General features: G+C 32.7%; 1 protein-coding gene across 1 annotated transcript in view; it reads right to left on the bottom strand.

Annotated features, from left to right (window-relative positions):
* Positions 1 to 72: 72 nt before the first annotated feature.
* Positions 73 to 25,518, bottom strand: part of LOC126768620 (uncharacterized protein DDB_G0287625) — a 167,389-nt gene continuing 141,943 nt past the window's right edge. The window contains exons 6-9 of the mRNA XM_050486816.1: positions 22,857 to 23,047; positions 3,631 to 3,858; positions 3,089 to 3,243; positions 73 to 2,825 (exon numbers count right to left, since the gene is read on the bottom strand). Coding sequence (XP_050342773.1) covers positions 963 to 2,825; positions 3,089 to 3,243; positions 3,631 to 3,858; positions 22,857 to 23,047 — 2,437 coding nt within the window. The 3' untranslated portion in view covers positions 73 to 962. The remainder of the gene's footprint in view (positions 2,826 to 3,088; positions 3,244 to 3,630; positions 3,859 to 22,856; positions 23,048 to 25,518) is intronic.

Raw genomic sequence — 25,518 nt, 5'->3', positions numbered from 1 at the left:
GTTTAAAAAACAACTGAATACTATATATACCATTTCTTGAAATAAGGTACAGGATAAATGAAACAATTATAGTAAAGCATCAACTTATATTGTTAATACATTTTTTTACAAATGGCGTTACTGAACACTTAACACTAATATGCATTGACTCCGATTATATTCTCTAATGAATAAATATTACCCTTTATTTCGACCACACTTACAGTGCAGCAGACAAATAAAAATAATGGTCACCAATCCACAATAATCATACTAATTGCCTGATTCTCATTTCATTACAATATGGTTTTATTTATGGCACTTATACATGACATACACTTTACATAACATCCCTATAAATTCCCACCTTTGGATGGAATCTGTTTTAAATGGAGATGTAGGTAATCTAGTTTGTACTCAACTATTTCACTGGAAAATCTGCGATGGCACAAACAGAAGTGCTGGTTTGTGGAAAATACAATAAGTATTAATGAAGTGTAAACAATTATAGGTGCTAAAGGCTAGTAAGTTTAGAATATAATATTACTTCTTAAAAGTGACAGGTTACAATATAATACTTGATATAGGCACTAAATTCCTTATGGATGGGTATTTTTAGGCCACTTGTTTTTCTTGAAGTAATTTTTATTGTCGTATTACTTTCAGTGCAACTACAAACTAAGAATTTACTGATTGTTAATATAATCACATGAATACTGAATGAATTAAATTTCTAAGTTAATGTTTGTAGATGATAGGTTAGTAAAGTCTAAAAACCGTTAAAAGGATACATATAAGATTTCTAAATGACAATTTTATAATTTGAGAGTACAAAATCCCAAATGAGTACAATGTTTGAACTAAATATAGCGTGCACCTAAGGTATGTTATGAAGTCGTTACAAATAAGTTTTAACTAGCTTACATTGTGTATTGATTACGACTAATATTGTACATTTAAACAAAATAAACAAAGCCTATATACTATACAAGTCCGAAGTCTGTGCATACCGCAGCGACATCACGATTGTTTTGCTTCTCCGAACCGTTGGCAGCCATGTTTAATTCTACCAATGTGTCAACGCTATTTATACTGACCCCTTTCAGAATCTTTTGTGCAGCTAAACTAGTAAAATTAAAGCTCAAGTCGCTTAGGCTTGGGAAATTATAAAAGTCCTGGTGATCTTTTTTCCCATCCTGGCTAAGGCTGTATCGTTTCTGTTTGTTCTCTAAGCAGTTGATTTTCTCGGTTGAAGTATTAATATCTTTTATCAATTCAGAATTTTTCAGTGCAAGGTTCGGTTCCGAGCCAAGCACAGTCGGTTTTTGATCGATACCTTTCGTTAACAAATTTGCTATCGACTCTGAGCTCATCCTATTATGTACATTTGGAAGCCCATTCAACATTTGCAAAGCAGCTGCTTTCTTTAACAGGTCAACGCTTTTAAGTTCGCTATTCGAATTTATATTCGCATGAATACCTGTATTTGCCGATGTTAAAGAGTTTTTTTGATATCTTAGATTACCTAAAGATCCAATTACGTTATCATAACTTTTCGTTGGCGTTGAAGGATTACTATTAGCGCTTGTTTCCATATTGTTTATGTTATTATGTATGGCCGGAGATGATGGATTAGAAACTACTTCGTTCGTATTATTTAATTGATTTTTGTATATAAAACTATTGTTGTTTGCTGCGCCGCCTATTTGTAAAGATAGTTTTCGATTATTATTCATACCCGTGTCATTAATCGAATTTTTATTAAACTTATTTTCTTGTATTTTTACAGGCTCCGATTCTTGGTAAATTTGTTTATTTTTTTCCACGCAAACGTCAAAGGAAGTTTCCTTGGGGTTATTTGCTGATTGATTTGTACCGTTTTGTGAAACCGATACAACCTGTCTGTCATCATTAATAATATAGATATTACTTCCGCTACTGGATTCGTTAACTTTGCCATTTTCAAATGTGATGACAGAGCGGACTGGGGAATTTTGTACATAGACTTTAGTGTTTGTGCCGCCGTTTTGTGACATTGTGTTAGTAGTGACCTTAAGTGTTATAGAATTGTTGGAGTTAGAACTGGCCAGCATTGCAGTGGCGGGATTTTCAACCTTTGTTCCTAGTGGCTTGTTATGCAGAGGGGTTGCGGGTTTTTTGGGTGTACTTGGACAGTTTTTTGGTGAAGTCCTCGGTGAGGCGCTCGTGCCGTTTTTTATTGTTTCACCGCCGACAATTGGAGGTTTCGTTCTGTACTTATGTAAACTTTTGGGTGAACTTTGCAGACTTTGAACTTTAACGAGTGATTGTGCTCTACTTAGACCCGACGCTCCATTACTATGACTAGGCGAAGGCTTTAGGGTGCGATCTGATATGTGCGATTCTAAACTGGAGTGACCGCTGCTACTAGTATGGTAGGTTCTTTTCATGGACGAATTTAGATCTATATGACCGTTTTTACAATCCTTTCTAGGCGTTCGGTGATTAATCGTGCTCTCTAAGCTTGAAGGGCCACTCGTAGACATAACGTTGTCGGAGTAATCCACACGACGTAAACTTCCGTTGGGACTGTCTCTTAATTTTGGTTCGCTGTTTCTCTGAGGTGACCCAAAATGATCTAAAATGGTTTTATTGGTTGAACTTCTACTTAAAGTGGATCTCGGTAGACTTCCAGAACTAGGGCTGGACTGCCTTACAGGTGAATGGTCGTATTGTGTGGAAGTCGCTAGGCCAGACTCAGTGGAAAGATGTCTTTTATGCCTTCTCGGTAATGTCGACGACCGATTGCTGATCTCCGAACCGTCATAGTACGATGATACGATAGATGTTTGACTCTGCAGTGACTCCTGAAATAAGAGAAAAATGAAATTAAATTCAATAAAAAATAACAAGTAATACACTTCGTTAAAAAATAATTATCATTTATCTGTTAGCTAGCTAACACCTTTTATTATGTATTGTTTATAATATTTTTTTTATTTATATTTGAATAAATTATTTAATTATTACTTGGCAAATGGCTGAATTATACAATTCGCTGAATGAGCATATAACCATTGCCAAAAAATATCTTGCGAATTAAGTAGAGTCAAAAAAAAAGTGTAATTACCTTAGAGTCCGTTTGCGTAGCCACACAATGTAGATGTACCGCTTTAGAGTTGAACCACTCAGTGGGCGGGAACTGTGCAGAGAAGGTGCTCATCGCGCGGGTCTGCTTGCTGCGGCCGCTTCGTCTGAATAAGCGGGAGAGCAACGACACTTTCTCTGCGAAAGCGATAAATAATGACGGTTATTGATCTTTCAATCGAAATATAGGCACATTCGATAAAAATAAACAACTCAACTAAAGATAATTGTTACAATATATAAAAGCTAAAATCATTATTAGGAATAGATTTGCAGCAAGATATAAACATATTATAAGTAATTACCGCTACTTAATTACAACTACGTACTTAATCAGAAATTATGCAGTAAATGTTCTAATCAAGCTAAATCAAATTAATAGGTAACTGATATGAGGATAAAACTACTTTTTAATTAAATTCTAAGTAATGTCAATGACCTTTTGGTTTTAATTGGATGTTTCGGAAGGCGCTGCACACCAGAAGCATGTCGCGTAAGTGATAAAACAACAAAAAATCTACTTACTAGGCGACGCAGATTCTACGCTTGGTGGGTAGTCGGTAGAAGACGAGCTATCTGTCGTGTTAGCGTGTTTATGGTGCAAGCTGCGTGTGGAAGCGCATCGCTGCAAGTACTTGCTCGAGGAGCCGAAGATCCTCAGGGAGTGGCGGCGATCAAGTGAGCGGGGAGCAGGGAACGATGCGCTACGTCGTTTATTTGGTCTACCATACAGGATTTTGTCATTGGGGTTTCCTGAAAATGAAAAAATAAAATATGAATTATTTATTTTTATAAAAATTCGTCGGTGTTTTTCATATAATAAAGGCGGGCGGACGAGTAAATGAGCCACTTGATGGAAAGTGGTCACAACCATACATAGACATTAGTGCTTTAAGAAATATTAACCATTCCATACATCGCCAATTCGACACCAACCTTGGGCACTAAGCTGCCCTCGGGCCTTTACTTGCACTGGCTCAGTCACCGTTCAAACCAGAACACACCAATACTAGGTATTGATGTTTGGAAATAGAATATGTGATATACGGTCGTACGAAGGGGGCTTGCAAAAAAGTCCTACCATCAAGTTATAGTTCTACATGACAGGCCTGGCTCCTGGTTCATTTTTCGCCCAGAAATCATTGGCTGTTTCATAATAAAACTAAGCTTGTATTCACATTCACATGGCCAAAATATTACGCAAACAGTGTTCACTTCGTAATAATTTAAATAAAATTGCATTGTTGATATATTTCACATTATGTTCAGCATACAAGGTGGGGAAATCTACCATAAAGTCAAGCGGTTTATGGTCAGGCTGAGAATTATTGGATTGATAACATGAACATAACATGTAAACGAAAACTTGTATGAAACAATATATGTGTATGGTTATTGAATAAAGTTGGTACATTAACACGTCTCACAACGAAACCGTTATATCGAAGTATCTGCTATGAATACTAAAATATACTACCTATGTAGATACATATTATATCAAAATGCCCAAACGAAATATATTTTCTTGATAAGTAATGTAGGAAATATTAAAATAAGAATATACATAGTAATTTTCGGTCACCACTATTCGTACATATTAACTAAAAGGTTACCTACTCAGTATTGACGAAGCGTTTTCAATAATTGCTGTGTAAAATATTTTTTATCAGTTTCAGTACACAATAAAATTAATGTATTAAATACTCTAAAATCATCTAAAGATGCCTAAATAAGTACACTGATGCATGAACGGGTGCGCGAGCGCATGTGACGCACAAAGAACATCGCCGCAGATGTGCATATAAATCACCCTTGAACTTGACAGTCGATTCGACGTATTGTAAACTAAATGTTTTATTTATGTTTTCGACGGATTTAGTAGACACATAATTTAAGCAAGTGTAAATATACTGTTGAGTTTATTAATGATAGATATGTATGTACTTAACGATATATAATATGTTGACGTCTAAAATAAGTTACATTCATTTTGTTACGACTTAGTGGGTAATATGTTTACTTCAGTAGTAAATGTTTCATTGTCTGAATCGTTAGTTTAGTGACTAACTTATAAGGCTACAGATCACGAGGTCGAGGTGCAAGCTTCAAGGTCTGGCTCTAGCTAATAAAAAGCTATTCGATGTTTCTATCTAGACTCTCAGTTGGTACTGTGAAGTTAGGAAATTTGGAAGTCGACAGTGTTAAAAATCTAGTGTCTCGAAAAGTACGTAAAGCCTTTGGTCCTGTGCCTGAACTCTTTCTGGTTGGTTCGGATTGCCATCCCATCGGATTATGAAATTGCACCTATGTTTGCGCGGTATGCGTACTCTAATTTTAATAAATTTAATGTCAACATATTAATATATTAAGCAGAGGACCATTGATATTTTTCTAAAATATAAAACTGTCAGTGAGTACTGTAGTAATAATTTATTCGTTAATCAAATGATATGAATTATCATTCAAAACAATTTAGCACATTGTGCATATGCATCGTAACTATATTAATTCTTATAAATTTACCCCAACGTATCAAACGCCAACTTACTATTCGCTGAGTCACGACAATATCTAATAGCGTATTTTCGAAATTTATCCTCAAGTCTTCACTAAACATTTGTCCTATACAAACATTCGCTAATTTAACGCTCATTTGCAAACTCTGTAAACATCTCTGGGCCTCGTCACTTGAGTGGAATCCCTGTCCATTAAAATACCGTCCTGCGTTCCGTTACACTTTACAGAAATAGACGGGTATGTCACATGCGCCATTTTAGCCTAACACTGAAGAAGAAAATAACATCAAGCTCTATTCTTGCTCATACACAAAGAAAACAATAAGTACGAGTAAATCGAATGCTTTAAATATTGTTTCGCTTAACTGAAAAAATACGCTTTTGAAAAGAAATGAATGACAAACATTATATTATTTACTATATTTATGAATGATATGTTGCAAAAAATATTGAATTTATAACTTTTTTTTTGTCGTTGCCGCAAAAAATATGTGCCGATTTTTTTACATGTTAATTCTCTATCACTTAAACATAAACAAACATTTCACCGGATTTTCTACTTTCAAATCTTGCGATTTACCTGGAGATACGTATGTTTTTATATCAATAATAAGACATAATAAGATACGTACGGTACGTATATATACAAGCACATTGTTATTACTAAATAAACTAGAAGTAGTGTTAAGCCTGTACTGTATTTACCTAAAGCTGTTTATTTCGCCATCAATAAGCTGTCGTTTGCACTCTAGTCTGTCGAGCCGCCATTTCAGGGCTTTATAAGAGCGCTCGACAATGTTTTGAAGTGTTTTTATCGAATGGGAGTCTCGACATTGTTGACGTTGCGTTTGGCATTCCAGACGCAATAGTCCATTTCAACTTCACTCTTGTTATATGTTTTGTTTTTGGCATGACTTTAGAACTGTTTACCAAGAATAATATTGTTTGAAAGTTACATGCACGGATTAATGTTGATTCCGTAACAACCTGTGAATGTCCCACTGCTGGGCTAAAGGCCTCCTCTCCTCTTTTTGAGGAGAAGGTTTTTTTGGAGCTTATTCCACCACGCTGCTCCAATGCGGGTTGGTAGAATTCACATGTGGCAGAATTTCAGTGAAATTAGACACATGCAGGTTTCCTCAGGATGTTTTCCTTCACCGTAAAGCACGAGACGAATTATAATCACAAATTAAGCACATGAAAATTCAGTGGTGCTTGCCCGGGTTTGAACCCACGATCATCGGTTAAGATTCACGCGTTCTTACCACTGGGTCATCTCGGCTAATGTTGATTAATAACTATCTATTATTAACTTTTATTTATTACTTATAATTATAAACTAACCGTTATCTGCGAAATTTATACATATTTAATTCAATAGGTTAACTCTATATCAAATTTTATTTCGATCGGTTCATTGATTTGTTGTGATGAAGCAACAAACAGATTATTTTATATTTGTCTAATAGTCTGATTGCATGAAGATAAAAATAATGACATTATTAGGTGCCTTTAAATTTAGAATGCGGGTAATTGCCTATTATAATATTAAAGCTGAAGTCAATATTTTAATAATTATAAAAGGAATTTTAAATATTTACGCAACCCTAGACTTTGGAGAGAAAAGTAATTACATCAAGATGTTAATGTTAACGGACATCTTATCAAGACAATTACTTAGAAACGTGTTGCATGAGTTCCTATTTATTGTTATGTTCAATAACTTAAATGCATAAGTTGCAACTCCTGCTTATCTGCTAAGTGCTCTTATAATCTCTATTTAATATTGACACGCAAGATGATCTTCTCACAAATACAATAATGTATAGTTAAAGTAAAACGAATAGCTATTTTTACTCAATAACTACTAGTTACTTAGTTTTTATTTGTTGTTGTGAGACATATTGTAAAATATGTTCCGGTAAAAAAGTTCTTTGCAATCTTACTAAAGTTCTACACATGAAATATATGCATATAAGTATTTTGGTGCAGTTGTTATAATTTTTCATTTAAATGATAACATTTGCAATACAGCTCCTTATAAGAATCATTCAAAATACAAACTAAGAAAAAATTAGACAAGGCCTCTGCTTGATTTTTTGTATGAGTTAAAGTGTTATATTGTGTTTCCGTTTAACTACTTTTTGTGCACAAAATACTGATTAATAATATAATTGTATATAATAACACTTTTGTTTCATTTCTAAACTATTTCGACTTATTTATCTAATTAAGTCTCATTTCTAAGCAAACTATATGTGTGAAAGAGGTAAATACTTCCTCGCATAATGACGATGGTAACATACAGCTTACCTTCGCGTTTCGTAAAGCAACGAGTGATTAGGTTCTTTGAGATATACCTAGAGTGTGGAATTGAAGAGAAAACAGAAAAAGGAACATAAAGCGTAGACTTTTACATCACTTAAAGTTAATGGAGAACTAAATGTGATTTTTGTGTTTTTAAATACAAATAAACATATTAAGATATTATAAAGTCATACATATATTGGTCTCATTGAAGGAAACGAATACAGTCAGTAAATTTTCTTATTTGGTAAGTAATAAAGATAATAATAAAAATAAATAAACATATGAAAGCCATGGCCTTCAATCAATATGGTATGAGGAAGAATCGAAAGGTGAATAACCTAGAGAATATATGTATGAAGGTACTTACACTTAAAAAAACAGGTAGTACACTAGAAATGGCTTTACGCACTTCTACAGCAAATGTTTTTATTGCTTATTCAGATACAAATAATTGAATTTAACACAATTAAAATTGAATGATATAACAATATTTAAATGTTTGGATATATACTTTACTTGGTGGTAGGGCCTTTTGCAAGCATGTCTAGATAGGTACCATCCACTCATCTACCATTCTACCGCCAAAGAGCAATAAATATTGCTGTGGTCCAATTTGAAGTAGTTAATATTTCTTACATCGTCAATATCTATGAGTGGTATCAATTATCATCGGTAACCCATTTGTCCATCCACCTTCCTATATTACAAAAAAGTATGTTTGTGTACGTGTAACTCCATAACGACTAGTTGATATGTCTTAGTTTTGATATCTAAGAAAGGAAAATAAATGTTAAGAAGAAAACAATTAACTTTCAAATATTTTTTGCGAGTAATTGAAAGTTTCGATGCGTCGATATAATTGAAAGGTAAAATATAATGTACCAAGTGCGTGCGCGTCACGCCATTTCCAACCACATTCTCCGATCTCGGATTCAAACAGAATGCACTTGGATAAATCGAACTCAAAATAAACATTAGACCATAAAATCACTGCTGCCGATTCGTTGCATATCGACGTTCTAAAATAAATCCAATACAAGAGTTATTATAGAATCTCGTACCACCACTGGAGTTCACATTCGATGTTTTGTACATTTATGTTTTGTTCTTTTAATTTCACCGTTATTCCGTAATAAATCAGACTAATATTTAAATGCGGTTTGTTACAGATTGTAAAAAATAACATAACCAGTGCGATCTGGATAGGCTTGAATTTTTTTAATTTTACTAGTTTCATGTATTACAAGCATACGTGTTCTTATGGATTCGTGGCATTAATAGGCTTGGTATTTAATTTAGATTTGTTTGAGTCTCACTAAGAACGACGATCTTTCTTAAGTGATTTGTAATTTAGTTCTATACAATTTGACAAGATTAAAATTATGTATCTTTCTAATGAGTGGAATAAAAAAAAGATGGTTAGTCCTGGCAAATAAGTTAGAATGTTGTTAGTTGCGTTTTGAGTTGATATATTGGATCGGATGGTTTATTGCTTGCTTGCCTTACTAAAAAATAAATAACAAATTAAGACATCCAATATTCGTCAAAATATTCTTTGTATCACGTCCTTATAAAACTCATAGTTTCTAAATATCGATAATTTGGAGTGAAAAAATGTCATTACTTTTATCTTCGTCAGTCGTAAATTTAAAAAAAACCTCAATTAATTGTTGACTTCCATGGAATTCTTGATTGTGAATACATATTATTAATAATTAATAAATAAGTAACGTATTACATAAATATTTTTGTGTTTTAAGTTACATAATTTACATTTAATCTTCTATTTAAATGCCATTTAGAATACGTGTCTGATTCCTAGTTAACATATATATTAGACATATATGTACATACATACGTATTTGTTCAAATAAAGACAGATTAAAAAAATACCTGACTACAGCTAAGCGATATTTATTGATGAATAATTGCCATAATTATTAAAGCATAATTACATAAAAAAATATTGACAACACAGTATTAAAAAAGCTTGTAAATAAAATGTGCACTTACTTAAATTCACTCACGTGCCTTTTTAAATTATTAATATACGAATTAACGATTTTAACACTGCTAAGTGTAACCTTTATTTTTGAAAAAAATATTAAAAATAACAATACGTATGGAGTGAGTATGTGAATTTCAAGAAATTTCAATTTTCTTCTCACCGCTTTATGTATTTTCTAATGTAAGCTAATCGTTTATTAATTTTACTAGATCTGTCAGATAAGATGTTAAAATATCTTTGAGCGTCTTATTGCTTGTAATCACAACATGGCTAAGTGCCTGTTAACATTGCAAACAAACACATTAACATATTGTTAGTATCTCATTGCTTTTCTAATATAATGGATCTGTCAATTTTAAGTGGTTAAGGTTTATGCAATTATAATATCTATCTCCAAGTAATACAGGTGCTAATTGATTAAATATCAATCAATTTTAAGTTAACATCTGCTGATAAATTTTATCCTAGTTTTAAAATCATTAATGCGTTTTTTTTTTTACTTTCTCTGTATGCTAGCTAACATTTTAAATGACTTATACTGATTTTTAATAATAGTTTAGGATATTTTATTTTTGTGATCATATTAATTTGAAACTCTTTCGATAATTTTTTCGTAAAACTATTACTTTCCATAAATTTATAAAACAAAATCTCACGATTTAATCGATGCGAGCACTCATATGATATTCGCACGTGTTTTCATTTAAATAAATGCAGTTCGACGCCGCAGTAGCTGACCCACATCTTAACGAGCTCTCGAGCCGCATCCGTTCAATTTAAAATAACGTACTCATTAACGAATGCATAAATGTTGTCTTATCTATGAAAACACTTTTAAATAATTTACGTAATTTTTATATAAGAGGAAGGTATCGTTAAGAGACTTACCGCTTGAGAATATCCGTTCAAATTATTAATTACTCCTTAATAAAGTCCAACAAAATATAAAAGTGACGGTATAACGACATACGTTCTTAATTTTAGTTAGTTAAGGAAAAAAGATCTATTTATAAAGTGTATCTAAAATTAAACTTAATGATGATATATTCAAACTAAATGACACTTATACTGTATCAGTTTTTTTAAGCTCTTATATTAATTAGAATGCATGTTACCATGAAGGCGTGTAACACGCGTAATACTTCATTCATATTTTCTGCACGTTTCTTGTAACAGAACACAATCAACGAAAAACGAAATTCTTAGAAATTACTCATGAGTGACAAGACATGATCTTCTACAATAAAAATGTAAGTGAATTACTTTAACATACTTAAAATAAATTCTACGTTATATATTCCGTTGAACTCGCACAAGATAGTAAAGAACGCTACAATATATATATATTTTTTATTTTAAACCTTTAAGGACTAAGACAATAAGTATATGTAATAAAATTATGTATAAAAACATTTATAAAGCCTTCTTAAAAAAAAAAAAAAACATACGTTCACTTTATGACTACTACTTTAAAAGCCTAACTATGTTTTATAAATTCAGAAAGACCAGAAAGGGATATACACGTAATTAGATTATACTAATGGGATCGTTTATCATTGTAAATAAATACCGGATGGCTTGTTTCAAATCTTGAATTTCTATTTTTGTCTAAGACTGTTTTCAAATTTAGCAATATTTATTTTTTCAATTACTATTTTACGCAATACTTATCTCTGTTTGATAGTCGAGATGGCCCAGTGGCCAGAACGCGTGAATCTTAACCGATGAACGTGGGTTCAAACCCTGGCAAGCACCTCTGAATTTACATGTGCTTAATTTCTGTTTATAATTCATCTCGTGCTTTTCGGTGAAGGAAAACATCGTGAGGAAACCTGCATGTGTCTAATTTCATCGAAATCCTGCCACATGTGTATTCCACCAACCCGCACTGGAGCAGCGTGGTGGAATAAGCTCCAAACCTTCTCCTCAAAAAGGGAGAGGAGGCCTTTAGCCCAGCAGTGGGACATTTACAGGCTGTTACTGTATCTCTGTTTATTTAAAAAAATATTTAGCAATCTGTTCCTTAAATAAAAAAAACTTATATTTAAATCATTTGTTCCTATTATATTAAGTAATGAAGTTAAAGAAAACGAAATAAAAAATTGATTTTATTTTTGTTGTACAAATATATTTAGTTACCAAACATAACTTATATTTTTATCTGATAAAAATTAAATCTACTATAAATATTTAATGATTTATATCAAAACCCAAAACATTGCATTAGAATTGATGACATTAGAATGAATGACGAAAATAAACGTTTTCAAACAATTAACATAAATCACGATTCACAAGTCCGTTTGATCACATTGTCAAAGAAAATCTCATAGTTGTTAGGAAATACTCGTAGCTTTTAAAACATACATATTAGGTTAATCTTAGCTATCTCGTTATAATGACGTGAATTCTGGTGGCAGGAAATTGGATTATGCCCATCCTGCTCTTTGATCTGCGATCTTACACTAGACTATAAAATTAATTGCCGCTTTCCAATTTGGTAAAATATTTCATTCTTTCTAAATAATGCGTTTGACGTGACGATTCATTGAGGAAGATAGAAGAGATAATTAATAGTTTTGTATGTAATTGTGCGATATATTTTTTATATTATATTAGTATTTATAAAATCTGCCCCTAACTATCTAAGTAAATTCAGCAGAGAGTGTAAGATAGAATGTCGAAACAGATAAAATATGTACGTTTTATGGTTTTTTTTGTATCAGATTAACAAATAACGATGATATTTTCTTACCGTGCAAATTATTATTAATGTTCATTGTTTAATACTTCTTAAACTCTAAGCTTGTTAAAAAATAACATTTGCCCTAAATGATAGGCTTTAAACAAAGATTGTACAAACGCGGATAAATAAATAATTAATGACGGATTTTTAATTAAATAATAATTTACCTCAGTAAATATAATAGTTGAATTCCATTGTTAGGCTAATGTTTACCGATTTTACGTATGGTGATAACCATTGAACTATTTTTTACTTCCAATCATATTTAAAAATTTAAAAGAATTTGAATAGAGTACCTATATATAAAACCACTGTAGATATTTGATGTAATTACTAAATATGCAGTTATAAATAATTTATTTACATTTGTTATTATGAATTTTAATAGGTAGCATTCTATAAAACTGGTTTATTGACCAGTGAAGACGAGCGACACCAAACCATAAACAAAACAAACAGTTCTTACTAGGTATCTGGTCTTGTTTTAATACTACATTTCCACAAATACCATGTCACTGGTTTAGTTCACTGGGTCCTGACTTCGAATTTCAGGTCAGATTTCTTTACTAAATATGGTTCGGCGCCAAGCATAGATAATCTTAACTCACTAAGCATATATTTCTCGAATCATGAACTTAAATCGAACAAAATTTTTTGATTTATGATCTGAGATCGAACAACTACTATAATTGCTAAATCTATTAAGGTTGAATTCTACGAATAAAAATGTAGGTTAAAATCAAGTGCATTTAATGATGTTTATTTGATTGGATAGAAATATAGATAATTAAAGATCACAAATTAAAAAAAAGATGTTAAAAAATTGGAGCGTTGCCAAAAAATGATTTATTGCGAGTGGTATTTTATCGGAAGTTTGTTAAGATTAGTGATGCTATGGAATCTCATTTGTGTTAACGTTCTTAAAAAGGTAGTGTCTGAAAAACTATGAAAACTTAAAGTCATAGAGACAGAAGAACGAATAATAATAGAATAAAAAATATTCAATTGTAATAAAAAATAAAAATTGTGTTTGCAGGAAAATATTCTTCTTTATATTGATATTATCATTCAACTTACATTTGACTCCGCTGGCATGAGAAATGAACTACAAACCTTAATTGCAAAGCCTTGGAAGCCAAAATAAAGATATTAGCATAAATATTAGAAGTCATTTAAACTGTTTTGATTTATTACACAAGAAACATTTAATACTTAAAGTCGAACGTTTATTTCGATAATATTAAACGTCGAATGTCAAATAAATGATAATTGAGACGAGGAGTGAAAAATCACGGTTTTAATTATAAACGTTGTTTAGCAGTATTTAGTTAAACACTTTTTTTTATGTCATCGTTGATTTGGCAATCGAAAGTAGAAGACAGCATTGTTTAACTAATCACTCCCTAAATAACATGTATAGGTAAAGCCATCGGTGTTTAAGTAAACAAGCAATGTTTTTTTAAATAAGGCCGTTGGAATTCAAAGTACTTGTTTACAAGAAAACATATAATTTAAATAAAGAGTTAGTTGTTCAATTTCTTGTTTTCGTGATGTATACAATATTATATCGTCACGCGGTTCTTCTGAGATATACCTATTTTCACCGAGAGTCGAATATTGTGTATCAAATTCAACATTATAAATACGATGTGCTACATTTTATAACACCTAGTCATCGCTACAAATTATTTCTTCTGCTTTCGATAACTTTCTACAGTTCCTTAGTTTTGGACTTATTTTATGGCATTTTTGGTTTATGATATCATAATGGGCGGTTTAATTTGTTTTTTTTTTTTTATTATTCAATAGGCGGACGAGCATATGGCCCACCTGATGGTAAGTGTGTTTTGTAAGAAATGTTAACGATCGCTTACATCGCTAATGCGCCACCTTGGGAACTAAGATGTTATGTCGCTTGTGCCTATAATTACACTGGCTCACTCACCCTTTCAACCGGAACACAAAAATACCAAGTTTGCTGTTTTGCGGTAGAATATCTGATGAGTGGTTGGTAGCTACCCAGACGAGCTCGCACAAAGCCTTACCACCAGTATATGTATTTTATTATGAACCCGATTATAAATCAATTAGCCTTAAAAAATATGTTATTAATAAAATGTAATATAAAATCAAATTCTCCTTTCAAAGATGAAACAATGAAGACAATGAAGTGCACATGTGTTATATTAAGAGAAGACGATTTATTACGCTTTTACCAAAGTATTGATGTCGATTTTATGCAATTTCAGTTTATGGTTGGTTCATTATTTAAGAATTATGAAGTCTTAGATATTTAATCTTGTAACTGGCAGATTTTTCAAAAAAACTCACGATGATGCTATGTTTACATAAGATAGTAGCCGGAGAAGCTGCGAAATCATAATGACCAGATCTATTATTTGCTTATATACAAACGTTGTGTTATATACCATCATTAAATAAATTATATATGTTTTTAAAATAAAATAGGAAGGTGGACGGGAAAAATGTGCTTAGCAGGCCACTCGATGGCTTATCACGGGTCCACCGCCCATAGATAGTGCTGCTATGCATCACCAATGTGCCACGAACTTTGGGAACTAAGATGTTATGTCCCTTGAATCTTTACATACAATAGCTCACTCACCCTTTAAATCGAAAAGCAATAATAATAAGAATTGCTGTTTGGCGGTAGGCATATATGACAAGTGGGCGGTACCTACCCAGACGAAATTGCACAAATCCTACCCACAAAGAAAATAAAACTATATAGTTAATATGTTACTTACAAAACACTATAATATAATTGAGTAATTTAATTAAATAACCAGCTCCATTAAAATTGAAAATTATGGATCGAGACAATTCTTCACATAATAATATTAAGCTATTTAAGTTAACTTTACTCGAGTGCAATAAATCCCCTTTTAAATCACCCTTTGCGTCTAAGCATTGCATGTGGTTACGTAATCACTGCACCAATAGCTGAATACCATTAGTCTGGATTAAATTGATAAAATCTAGACTTTACGGGCAATATCGTACATATATTAATTGTTTACGATATTTATCTTATAATTTTGAGGTGTTGAAATTTGAAAGAGGCAACTTCTTATATTAAAATATTTTGTGTTAGTATACCAATAATATTAATCTTTTAATTTTTTTATTAAAATTTGAATATATGTCGTAGCGAACTTGACACCCAGCCAAGATTACTAATCCCAGAACCAAGAACAAGATTTTACCAATTTTTTAAAAATAACGAGGAAAAATTGAACTTGTAGTTGTATCTCCGCAGACGTGGTGTCCGTGTCTTTGGAGTACATTATCTTTAATTTGTTTTAATGTGCCTTCATGATTATTACGAGGCAGCATCACTAACCAACTTTCAGGATTACAATGGGTAACATTTCAATGGCTCGAGTAGTGTATTTAATTTTGTTAAACAATGTATATATGTGAGTTTAGAGTTTGTTCTAAAATAATAGCTCTCGGATGGCACGTTTTTTTGTTTTGCGTCCATGTTAATCTATAATTATATAAATCGAAATTATATATAAATTAAACTTCACTTTTTAAAGATTTATTGTTGTATATTATCCTTATTCTTCTTAAAAAAACCAGTAAGAATGAATAATTGAGCTAGCTCCAAGTATGTACTCGTATGTAATTGAAGTGCTACTCTGTAAGAACTCACTTCATTACTCAATCGTGAAATGTTGACAACGGACTTCTGATGATATGTTATTTTGATGCGTTTATATTTGAAATGTTATAATTATTATAATCAATGTAGCATATCACCTTCTGACATTTCATGACCAAATTCTGCGATGAGTTTCGTTTGTTCTTACAGTAGCCATGACTTAGTATGTTCGTTAAAATACTAAGAAAGTTTGTGGTGTACCACTAATGTTTATGCAGTAGACAATTACCAGTAGGGATGTTTTTAATGTTTATTACAGATTTTTATATTTACTCATAAATAAACCACAACATAACGATCTATTAAAAGAAACTGAGTTTCTTGACAAAGTTACACAAAGTTATACATACGCGTAGAACACAAGTAGACATATAAGTAAGTTTGTTACAAGTAAGTATTAACGACGACTATTATGAAATTTTAAAATTGACTTTGATTTGGACAAGGTTTTATTTTCATAATGGTCATAATGTTTTTTTTGTTATTTTTTTTTTATTGAAAATGTTTTACATTATTTTATTGATTTTAAAGAAAAAAATCTTAATAATAATAAAAGTTAGTATTTCCTTAAAAATGCATATTTACCAAATAAGTAATGCTTGAAAGGAGTTGGGAAGACAGTAGCCCACGGAGAGGAAATAGTACCTGCGACTTTCACATCGATGTTTTTTTTTTTTTTTTATATTCGCCGGGAGGGCAAATGACTCTACTCCACCTGATGGTAAGTGGTAGTAGAGTCCAAACGCGACGACGGCCAGTACAGACGGGAAAAACGTTCTGCACTAGCCGCCTTCGCCTTGCCGGCCCGCAAGATGCCTCTTCACGCCTCGTTTGAAGGAACCCGGGTTGTAAGAGCAGGGGAACACGTGAGCTGGTAAGGAATTCCATTTTTTGGAAGTGCGACAAAGAAAGGAGTTGCCAAATTTCTTTGTTCGCGATGGAATTGATGTCACAGTTAGGTGGTGACATCGAGAACCAGCTCGCGTGGACTTAAGAAGGAAGGGAGAAGCAGGAATTAGAGAGAATAATTCCTCAGAGCACTCGCCGTGATACAGTCGATAGAAAGCGCTCAGTGCTGCTATCTCACGACGCAATTGTAAAGGTTCAAGGGTGTTTGTGACCTTAACGTCGCCAATAATGCGTACGGCACGTCGCTGCAACTGGTCCAAGGCCTCAAGTAGGTACTTAGCGGAGCCATCCCAAAGGTGCGAGCAATATTCCACGCAAGACCGTACCTGTGTTTTGTACAGCAGGCACAGTTGTTGTGGCGTGAAAAAGCGCCGCACCTTGTTCAGAACTCCCGAGTTTCCGTGAAGCTGTTTTTATAACAGCCTCGATGTAATCCCTTGGACTAAGGTCGCAGCGAACGTCAATCCCCAGCATGGCGATTTTGCTTTGCATCACCAGCGGAGTACCACAGAGGGAGGGAAGACGGGAAAATGTTGACTTTTTCGCCGTGAGAGCGCATACCTGTGTTTTCTTGGCATTAAACTCAACAAGATTATCAGAGCCCCATTTGGCGATGAGCTCTAACGTCCTATCGAGTTCAATGACAAGATTCTCCCGCCTCTCCTCAGTTTCCACCCGCCCAGCCACTGCGCGTCCGTGGTATCCACCATGCACTGTACTATCATCTGCATAGCAATGTATGTTCCCAAGGGAGAGCATATCATTGATATGCAAAAGAAAGAGTGTGGGAGATAGCACAGATCCCTGGGGGACCCCAGCATTCACTACATAGAATTGTGAAGCGCAACCATCTACTAAAACACGAAGGCTACGCTTGTGTAGGAAGCTGGCAATCCAGGTGCATAGCTGAGCAGGCAGACCATATGCCGGTAGCTTGAAGAGAAGACTTCTGTGCCGGACCCTGTCGAAAGCCTTGGAGATATCGAGGCTGACAGCCAACGATTCTCCATGCTTGTCGATAGCTTCACCCCAGAGGTGTGTTACATACGCTAGAAGATCACCTGTGGACCGTTTTGGTCGAAACCCGTACTGACGATCATTAATTAGACAGTGATCTTCTAGGTAATGGATCAGTTGGTTGTTTAAAATCCGTTCCATCACCTTACAAAGTACACCTTATAAAGATCCGTCCGGATTTCTGAGCGGTGGCAGCGAAGGTTGGCAGAAATTGTTTTGCACAGACTTGGTCAGACGCCAGAAGCTACGGGAGCCCCTAGGATGCGAAACAAGGTCATGACCAATCTGTACAATGCGCTGTGCATCCGCTCTCGTGTATGCCTTTCTACAGGACTTGGAATTTATTGTGCGTATTTTATGCCATTCAGTTATTAAGGATACAAACGGTTCACCTTGAATTTCTTTAGAAGTGTTCATCTGAATTCTATCTCACTTTAGGAGTAGTCGGGTAATGTACTCGAAGTCGGAATATAAAGTAAATGTCAGTGAAATCACCGAGTCGATACGATTTAAATTAACTAAACACAATTGGTAATGAACATGTGTTTTTCTAACAATGATCCGGGTTGTGTGAAAGCTTGACAACAAAATTAAATATACAGTAGCACTTGCTTTCTAGTACTAAGGCTACACGTTCTATGACCTACTTATCGATTTCTATTATTCGTTATCTTAACACATAGCCAACAGAACTTATTGTTTACTTGTTTTTTTTTCTTTTTTCTTAATATTTAAAAAATAATGGGTCAGTGTTGATAGCAGTTGCTTAGACACAGGCTCGGATTTAGAGATCCAAGGCCCCTAGTTACTTTGACATTTAATGCCCTCCCATTCCGAAGTGGTTACAGTAAAATTATATTTATTTTGGCTAGGTATAAATAATATAAGTCAGTGCCTCGTAGGCCTAAGCATAAATCCGTGGCTACCCAGACACCATTGAAAATCTTCTTTAAATAACAAATATTTTAAGTTATATTTTAATTAATAACAAAACAATTAATAATAAAAGTCATATTATTCTTTAGTTAATTAATTAGTTATACAATTGTTTTTGATAGTCAATACGTAGCACGAGGGATTTTATTCTTCAGCTTTACGTGTTTTCCATTAAGTTGATGGTGTAACTTTCTCTGTGAACTAATAAACATGATATTCCAAGTTTTTCAAAAATAACCTCTGTAATGTATACTAGGTTTAATCCCTCGAATAGCCGCGTTCAAGTTTACTCATTCGCATGGAAAGTACTAACGTCAGGAAAGACGCTTCACTTTCCATATAGCTGTCAGTGTCACCTCTAATTTGACAGTAATGACATGTCATTAGAGATGATCGTTTGAAGGTGATTTCCCTGCTCATGATATTCAATCAATCTAAAGGGAAAACAATTATTTTAGTAAGAAATTAATTCCAGGGCGGTGATGAGATTGTGATTACTAATCGTCGTACAAAAACAAATAATTTATTGCGCTATCTATAATAAACTAAACTATCTTAAATTTAAATCATCATCATCATTACATAAAGCTGAATTTTGTTTGTTTGAACACGCTAATCTGAGGATCTACTGCGATTTGAAAACTCTCTTTGCGATAGCCATTAATTGAGAAAAGTTATGAGAATATATAACCGTCCATGCGGATCAGTAATTGGTGAAACCGCACGGAGCTGCTAGTGTATGATAAAATTTGAATAAACGCTGTTTATATTTGTATGTAATGAAGAAACGCTTAAAGTTACAATCATTATATCGTCGATAATAAGTCTGTGCTTACCCCAATGAATAAAGAGGCAATCGCTAATACCGACATAGTAAGAATCGTTTAATGACCGTATAAGCTATTTAGTACAAATCGAACTGCCCTTTGTACTCTTTCTTTAGTTAAATGCTATAAACTACTTAGCCATTTTAGTTCATTAATGAGCTATATATTTGCCTAGTGACATTGTTCTATATCCGTATTGGAACGTCAAAGGTCGTGGCGGTCACACGAGTTCGTGACTTCGCCAATTTGTTTAGGAAACTTAGCGGTAAATTGTGAAATATGTATACAACGGAACTATCACAATAAAATAAATCCGATTATTTACTCCGTTAGATTGTCCGATTAGTTTTGATTGTTGACCGAAAATGATTGATAAGCATAAACTGCGATGGCCATCTTCACAAGCACGCTGTATAACAGTAGCGGTCTCCTGGTGACATACTCACCGCGCCGGCGATAATGGTAAAATCTTTGAAGTAAGAATTTTGTTTTGAAATAGTTTATTTATGTGTTAGGAACATTCACATTTATTTTGGAAATTTTGATTTGAAATAATTGATAGGTATATATTTCCAGTATTATATTATTTATTTTGTTTGTATACTAATATCAAATTACAATTGGAATGAACGAATATTTTGAAATTTTATTATGTCGTTAACTTGGTAAACATTATTTATTACTTATTTAAAATATTATATTATGTAGTTATCAATTATAAATGTATGTACTAACATTTTCAATAGTCAAACCGCTAAACCGGTTTTGTAGGAAACTTTATTTACGTTTTGTGCAATAAACAAATAATAATAACAATAGTATCTTATAAAACAATTTCAACGTATATATTAAAATATTATTACATTTACGTCAGCACCGTTACCTGTATTTGATAATGTTTATCTAATTTTAATAACAACAAATGTTATCTTACACGACAATAGTTCATCCGCCTGAACTAATAGCAAGTACCTACCAAGGCCACATACATCTAACACAAGGACTCTCTTTAAGCCGTTGATATACAAAATACAATCTTATGTTCTAGCAATAAGGCTTCACACAAGTGCAAGATTAAATTGTCGTTTAAAACCAGTATGTAAGTAAAGAGATCAGTGGAAAGCCAGTTCGTATGGGACAGGAAACGACTGTAATCAATCTTACACTGTTGGATATATAATCACAAGCAATTATAACCTTTAATAGACTGCAATAAGAACTATAAATGATTAATGTATAGTTCTCAAATAGTTGTGTAAGGCGCGTGTAGAAAAACATAGGGTTTTACACATCGTTTTGCAGATAAGGTGGCTTGAATGACTTGAATGAAAGATTCACAGAACGGACATTACAAGCACTTTTATGTGAATATTATTGAAATATCAATTACTATATGTTTTCTTTATTATTATTGAATGCGATAACAAATGATCTTTATACAGATTATCTTTAAAATTGAAATTCTAAATACAAACAGTAATGAATCTATAATTGTTTGTAGTGTACCACAGACACGAACAATCTTAGATCTAAACATGATCTTAGACAATTATTTCTACCATTATATTAAAAAAACGGAACTGTCCAACAACCCTGTATCTATCCAATTATTTAAAATACAAAGGTAACTGAAATGGAATTGCAAAATCTAATTTTATCTTATTTACTGATAAGCTTAAAAAGATACAATGTCAGTGCCGTCCTCCGTATAAGGATAGAGTAACGGGTGAATACTGGTCCACATTCCCTAATAGGCAACTTGTTATAAAACTAGAGAAATACGTGCATACGATTAACATCTTCAAGTTCAATGCTGTTATGGTTAAATTGGCTTGAACAAGCTCATCTTACATCGAAGAGGACTTGCCTAATGCGTTATATGTAGTATATCTACGCTGGTAAGGAGTAATGTTTATCGTTTAATATAGCAAATGTTACGGTGATCTTTGTATATATTATTATTTGCTATTGATTACTGGGTAATTTGTTAATAAATACAAATAAGTCAACAGGAGTTTCACTTAGATTGTTATAATACCTATCAATTAAAATGTCCTTATCCGAAATGGCAACGTTGAGACCTTTTTGATATTACTCGATTTAACACAAAATATCATCATAGCTCTTCGTTTTTGTCGTGTTTTGTATTGTAGTTTATTAAAATGTGGTTGCTGTTAAATTATACCAAAATAATAATAATAATACTTTATTTCGTGGCGACAATCGACTATAGGTCGTTACAGCAATCAATCTAAAACTTCCTTGCAGTATAAATTACAAATGGAAATTGTGGAAGCCCAAAGCAATGCGACAGTGAATCAGGGCACTGCAGGCCGTCCTACATTTTGTTTTGTTTCAGCAGGTGTAGAGGATTTTAGGTCTTATCGACAAGAACAGTGAAGGCTTTTCAGGATACTGTAGTACCTTGCAGTTATGAGATTTGTGGATCAGCCAAGCATAATTTGATGGACTTAACTATTGATTTGACTCTTGCATTTTCTTTGAACCACCTACAGACCTATATTATTCGAATTGCCTGTTCATGTGAAGTTTTTTGGCATATTATACAAATGACTTTTGGCAGTTCACTTATTACACAACAACAACCACTTTTTGTATGCTTGGCATTATGTAACGTTTTTTTTGAACCCTCACACTCATATTCGTTGATTAGGATAAAAATTTGATTAAAATTTAGTATGTCATTAATTTGTAATATTAATTTAAAATAGATAAAAATTATCCTCCAAAGTATGTTAATTTAAGACTTTTAATTCTGGTTTTGACACATTACCTCCACATATAACATCAGCCAAGTTGGTCTGCACACATTGGTGCGTTACTGCTCCATCACGCACGGTGGTTATTTCTCCGTATAGCTGGTGAAGCGCTTCTTGATCTGACATGAGAATGGTACGGGGAGAGCTGCATTCATCTTCTGTTGAGTGATGACGGGAGGAAGAGCGCGAACGGGACCGGCGACGCCTGTTGATGGTTAATTCAAATTTATAATAGACATAATTTTACACATACAATAATAGTGCTAAAGTAAATTTTTGATACAATTCAAAGCTTAGTTTTTTTTAAACTTATTAAATAATGAATATTAAACTACGTGTAATAATACACTCTAAGTTGGCCGATCAAACATTAAATACGAATGTTTCCGTGGAAAGTTATTAGAGATAGATATATAGATAACTAATGCTAGAAAATCTAATATATGCATCCTAGATACTCTCGGACATGTTAATTTTTCTTGGTCTTAACAGGATTCTCGTGAATCAAATATTCTCTTTGCTATTTATAACTTTCATCTTTCACTTATAAAACCTCAAGTTTTAATAAGAAGTGCGCAAATTGTAATTATATCAGATCATCCTTTTTATTATTTATTATCTCATAGTGCATAAGTTATTTGCATAGATGAATAATATTCTATCAAAATACTAGCTGTTGCCAGATTCCATAAGCAATATACATATACCAACATCTTCTAGTAACCAAACTTTTTTAAAGAGTAAAAAAAAATTAAATAGTTTATTTTAATCGGAGTACGAAATAGAATTAAACTTAGTACAATAGATTGTATAGTCAACAGCACCGTGCACAATTTCATCTTAATCGGTTACGTGAAAACTCAGATGCATTTTGAACTCACATATACAATATGAAGTTAAATTAAAGCTTGTAAAAAGGTATCGTAATTATAATTCCACGATTATAATTGAACCTGACCGAATTTCATCTACGGCGGCCAATGTGAAAGATGTAGTCTTTGAGTAATATTAGCCGGAGAAAAAGTTTTTCTTATTTTATAAATAAAAAGTTGAAGTTATTTTATGCAATATATAAACTTAAGTTAAATAATTTATGACATTTCAAAACTTAACATGATGTAGGAAAAATAATCGCTTAATTAATATTAAATAAATTTATCAACATTCATTTATCAATTTAAAATTTATTGCAAAACAACGGACTTTTTAAAACATACGCCTGTTATTTCAAAATAAACAAGGATTGACCAATCTATACAGGCTCCATTATCTCATTACATCTGCACAAACATAATAAATGAATCAAACGTAACGTAACGTAATAATATTGATGCCGATTATAAATTGTTTTGACCTTACTCTTTGAATTATCTATAACTTATTTCACATGTCATACATGATTGGGTCCAACAATATTGTGAGCTAATATGATGTAAAACGTTATGAAGGTTTTTCAATCCATTCAAGCGAACTTAATTAATCTTTGCAATTCTGTTGGGTATTTAGATTGTATATAATAATCATATTGAATTTAAATCTAATATACACGTAATAGTTTTACACATTTTAAATGAATTCGTTCATTTAAAACAGAGCACGTTTAGAATGGTTGATCGATTTTAATTTTTTTTTATAGAATAGAAAAGCGGACGAGCATATGGGCCACCTGATGGTAAGTGGTCACCAACGCCCATAGACATTGGCATTATAAGAAATGTTTATCATCGCTTACATCACCAATGCGCCACCAGCCTTGAGAACTAAGATGTTATGTCCCTTATGCCTGTAATTATACTGGCTCATTCACCCTTCAAATCGGAACACAACAATAACAAGTACTGCTGTTTTGCGGTAGAATATCTGATGAGTGGGTAGTACCTACCCAGACGAGCTTGCACAAAGCTCTACCAGTGTTTTTTTATTATTTTTATATTATTGTGATATAGTAGTAAAAGCTATCTTCAACAGCTGGGCTAATAATGTTCGAGTACGTTACGTGTACGAACATACTTGCTTAAAATCCTTCAGACACGTGCAATTCACCTCATGTTTTTCCAATCGCAGAACACGATATGAATTGCATACACAAGTTATTATGAAATTGAAAAGTACACATGTTATCTGATTGGTTAAAATATTTCTATTATATCTAATCGAATGAAATAAACCTTTACTGTATAAAGTTTTATGAAAGTAATTGTTGGTTTAGATATATTTTATCAATTTAGCTAATTAGGAAAAATATGAAATTTTACATTAAGCTATAAATAATTTGAAAGCTCATGTTATAAATGTATTAAAGGTATATTATATCGTACTGGATTATATAGACGATAACAGCTGGAACTTAGTATTCTTTGACTTTCATACAAGATACTTAAATTTAATTGTATATAATTGTTGCGATAAAATTGATATAAAGGATTACTATTGAGTTACTTGCCGGTTCTTCTAAGTAGAATTTACATGAAATGTAACCATGTAAACAGAAGTGCTTTTAAGAGACTTAAATGAAGAACATATTTATAAAAAAAAACGTGTAAAATTCCTTGTTAAAAATAATAGTCAAACATCAATCGTGAATTCGTGAAAGTGTTGAATAATTCCCTGATAAACAATTAAACAGTCAAATCGTGTATTGGAATCCATTTGCATACGCCCACTCGCCAATTACTG

The sequence above is a fragment of the Nymphalis io genome, chromosome 5, assembly GCF_905147045.1.
Source record: "Nymphalis io chromosome 5, ilAglIoxx1.1, whole genome shotgun sequence".
In the NCBI taxonomy this organism is placed as follows: domain Eukaryota; kingdom Metazoa; phylum Arthropoda; class Insecta; order Lepidoptera; family Nymphalidae; genus Nymphalis; species Nymphalis io.
The sequence above is the reverse complement of the archived record's forward strand: the minus strand, read 5'-3'. Positions and strand labels throughout refer to the sequence as shown.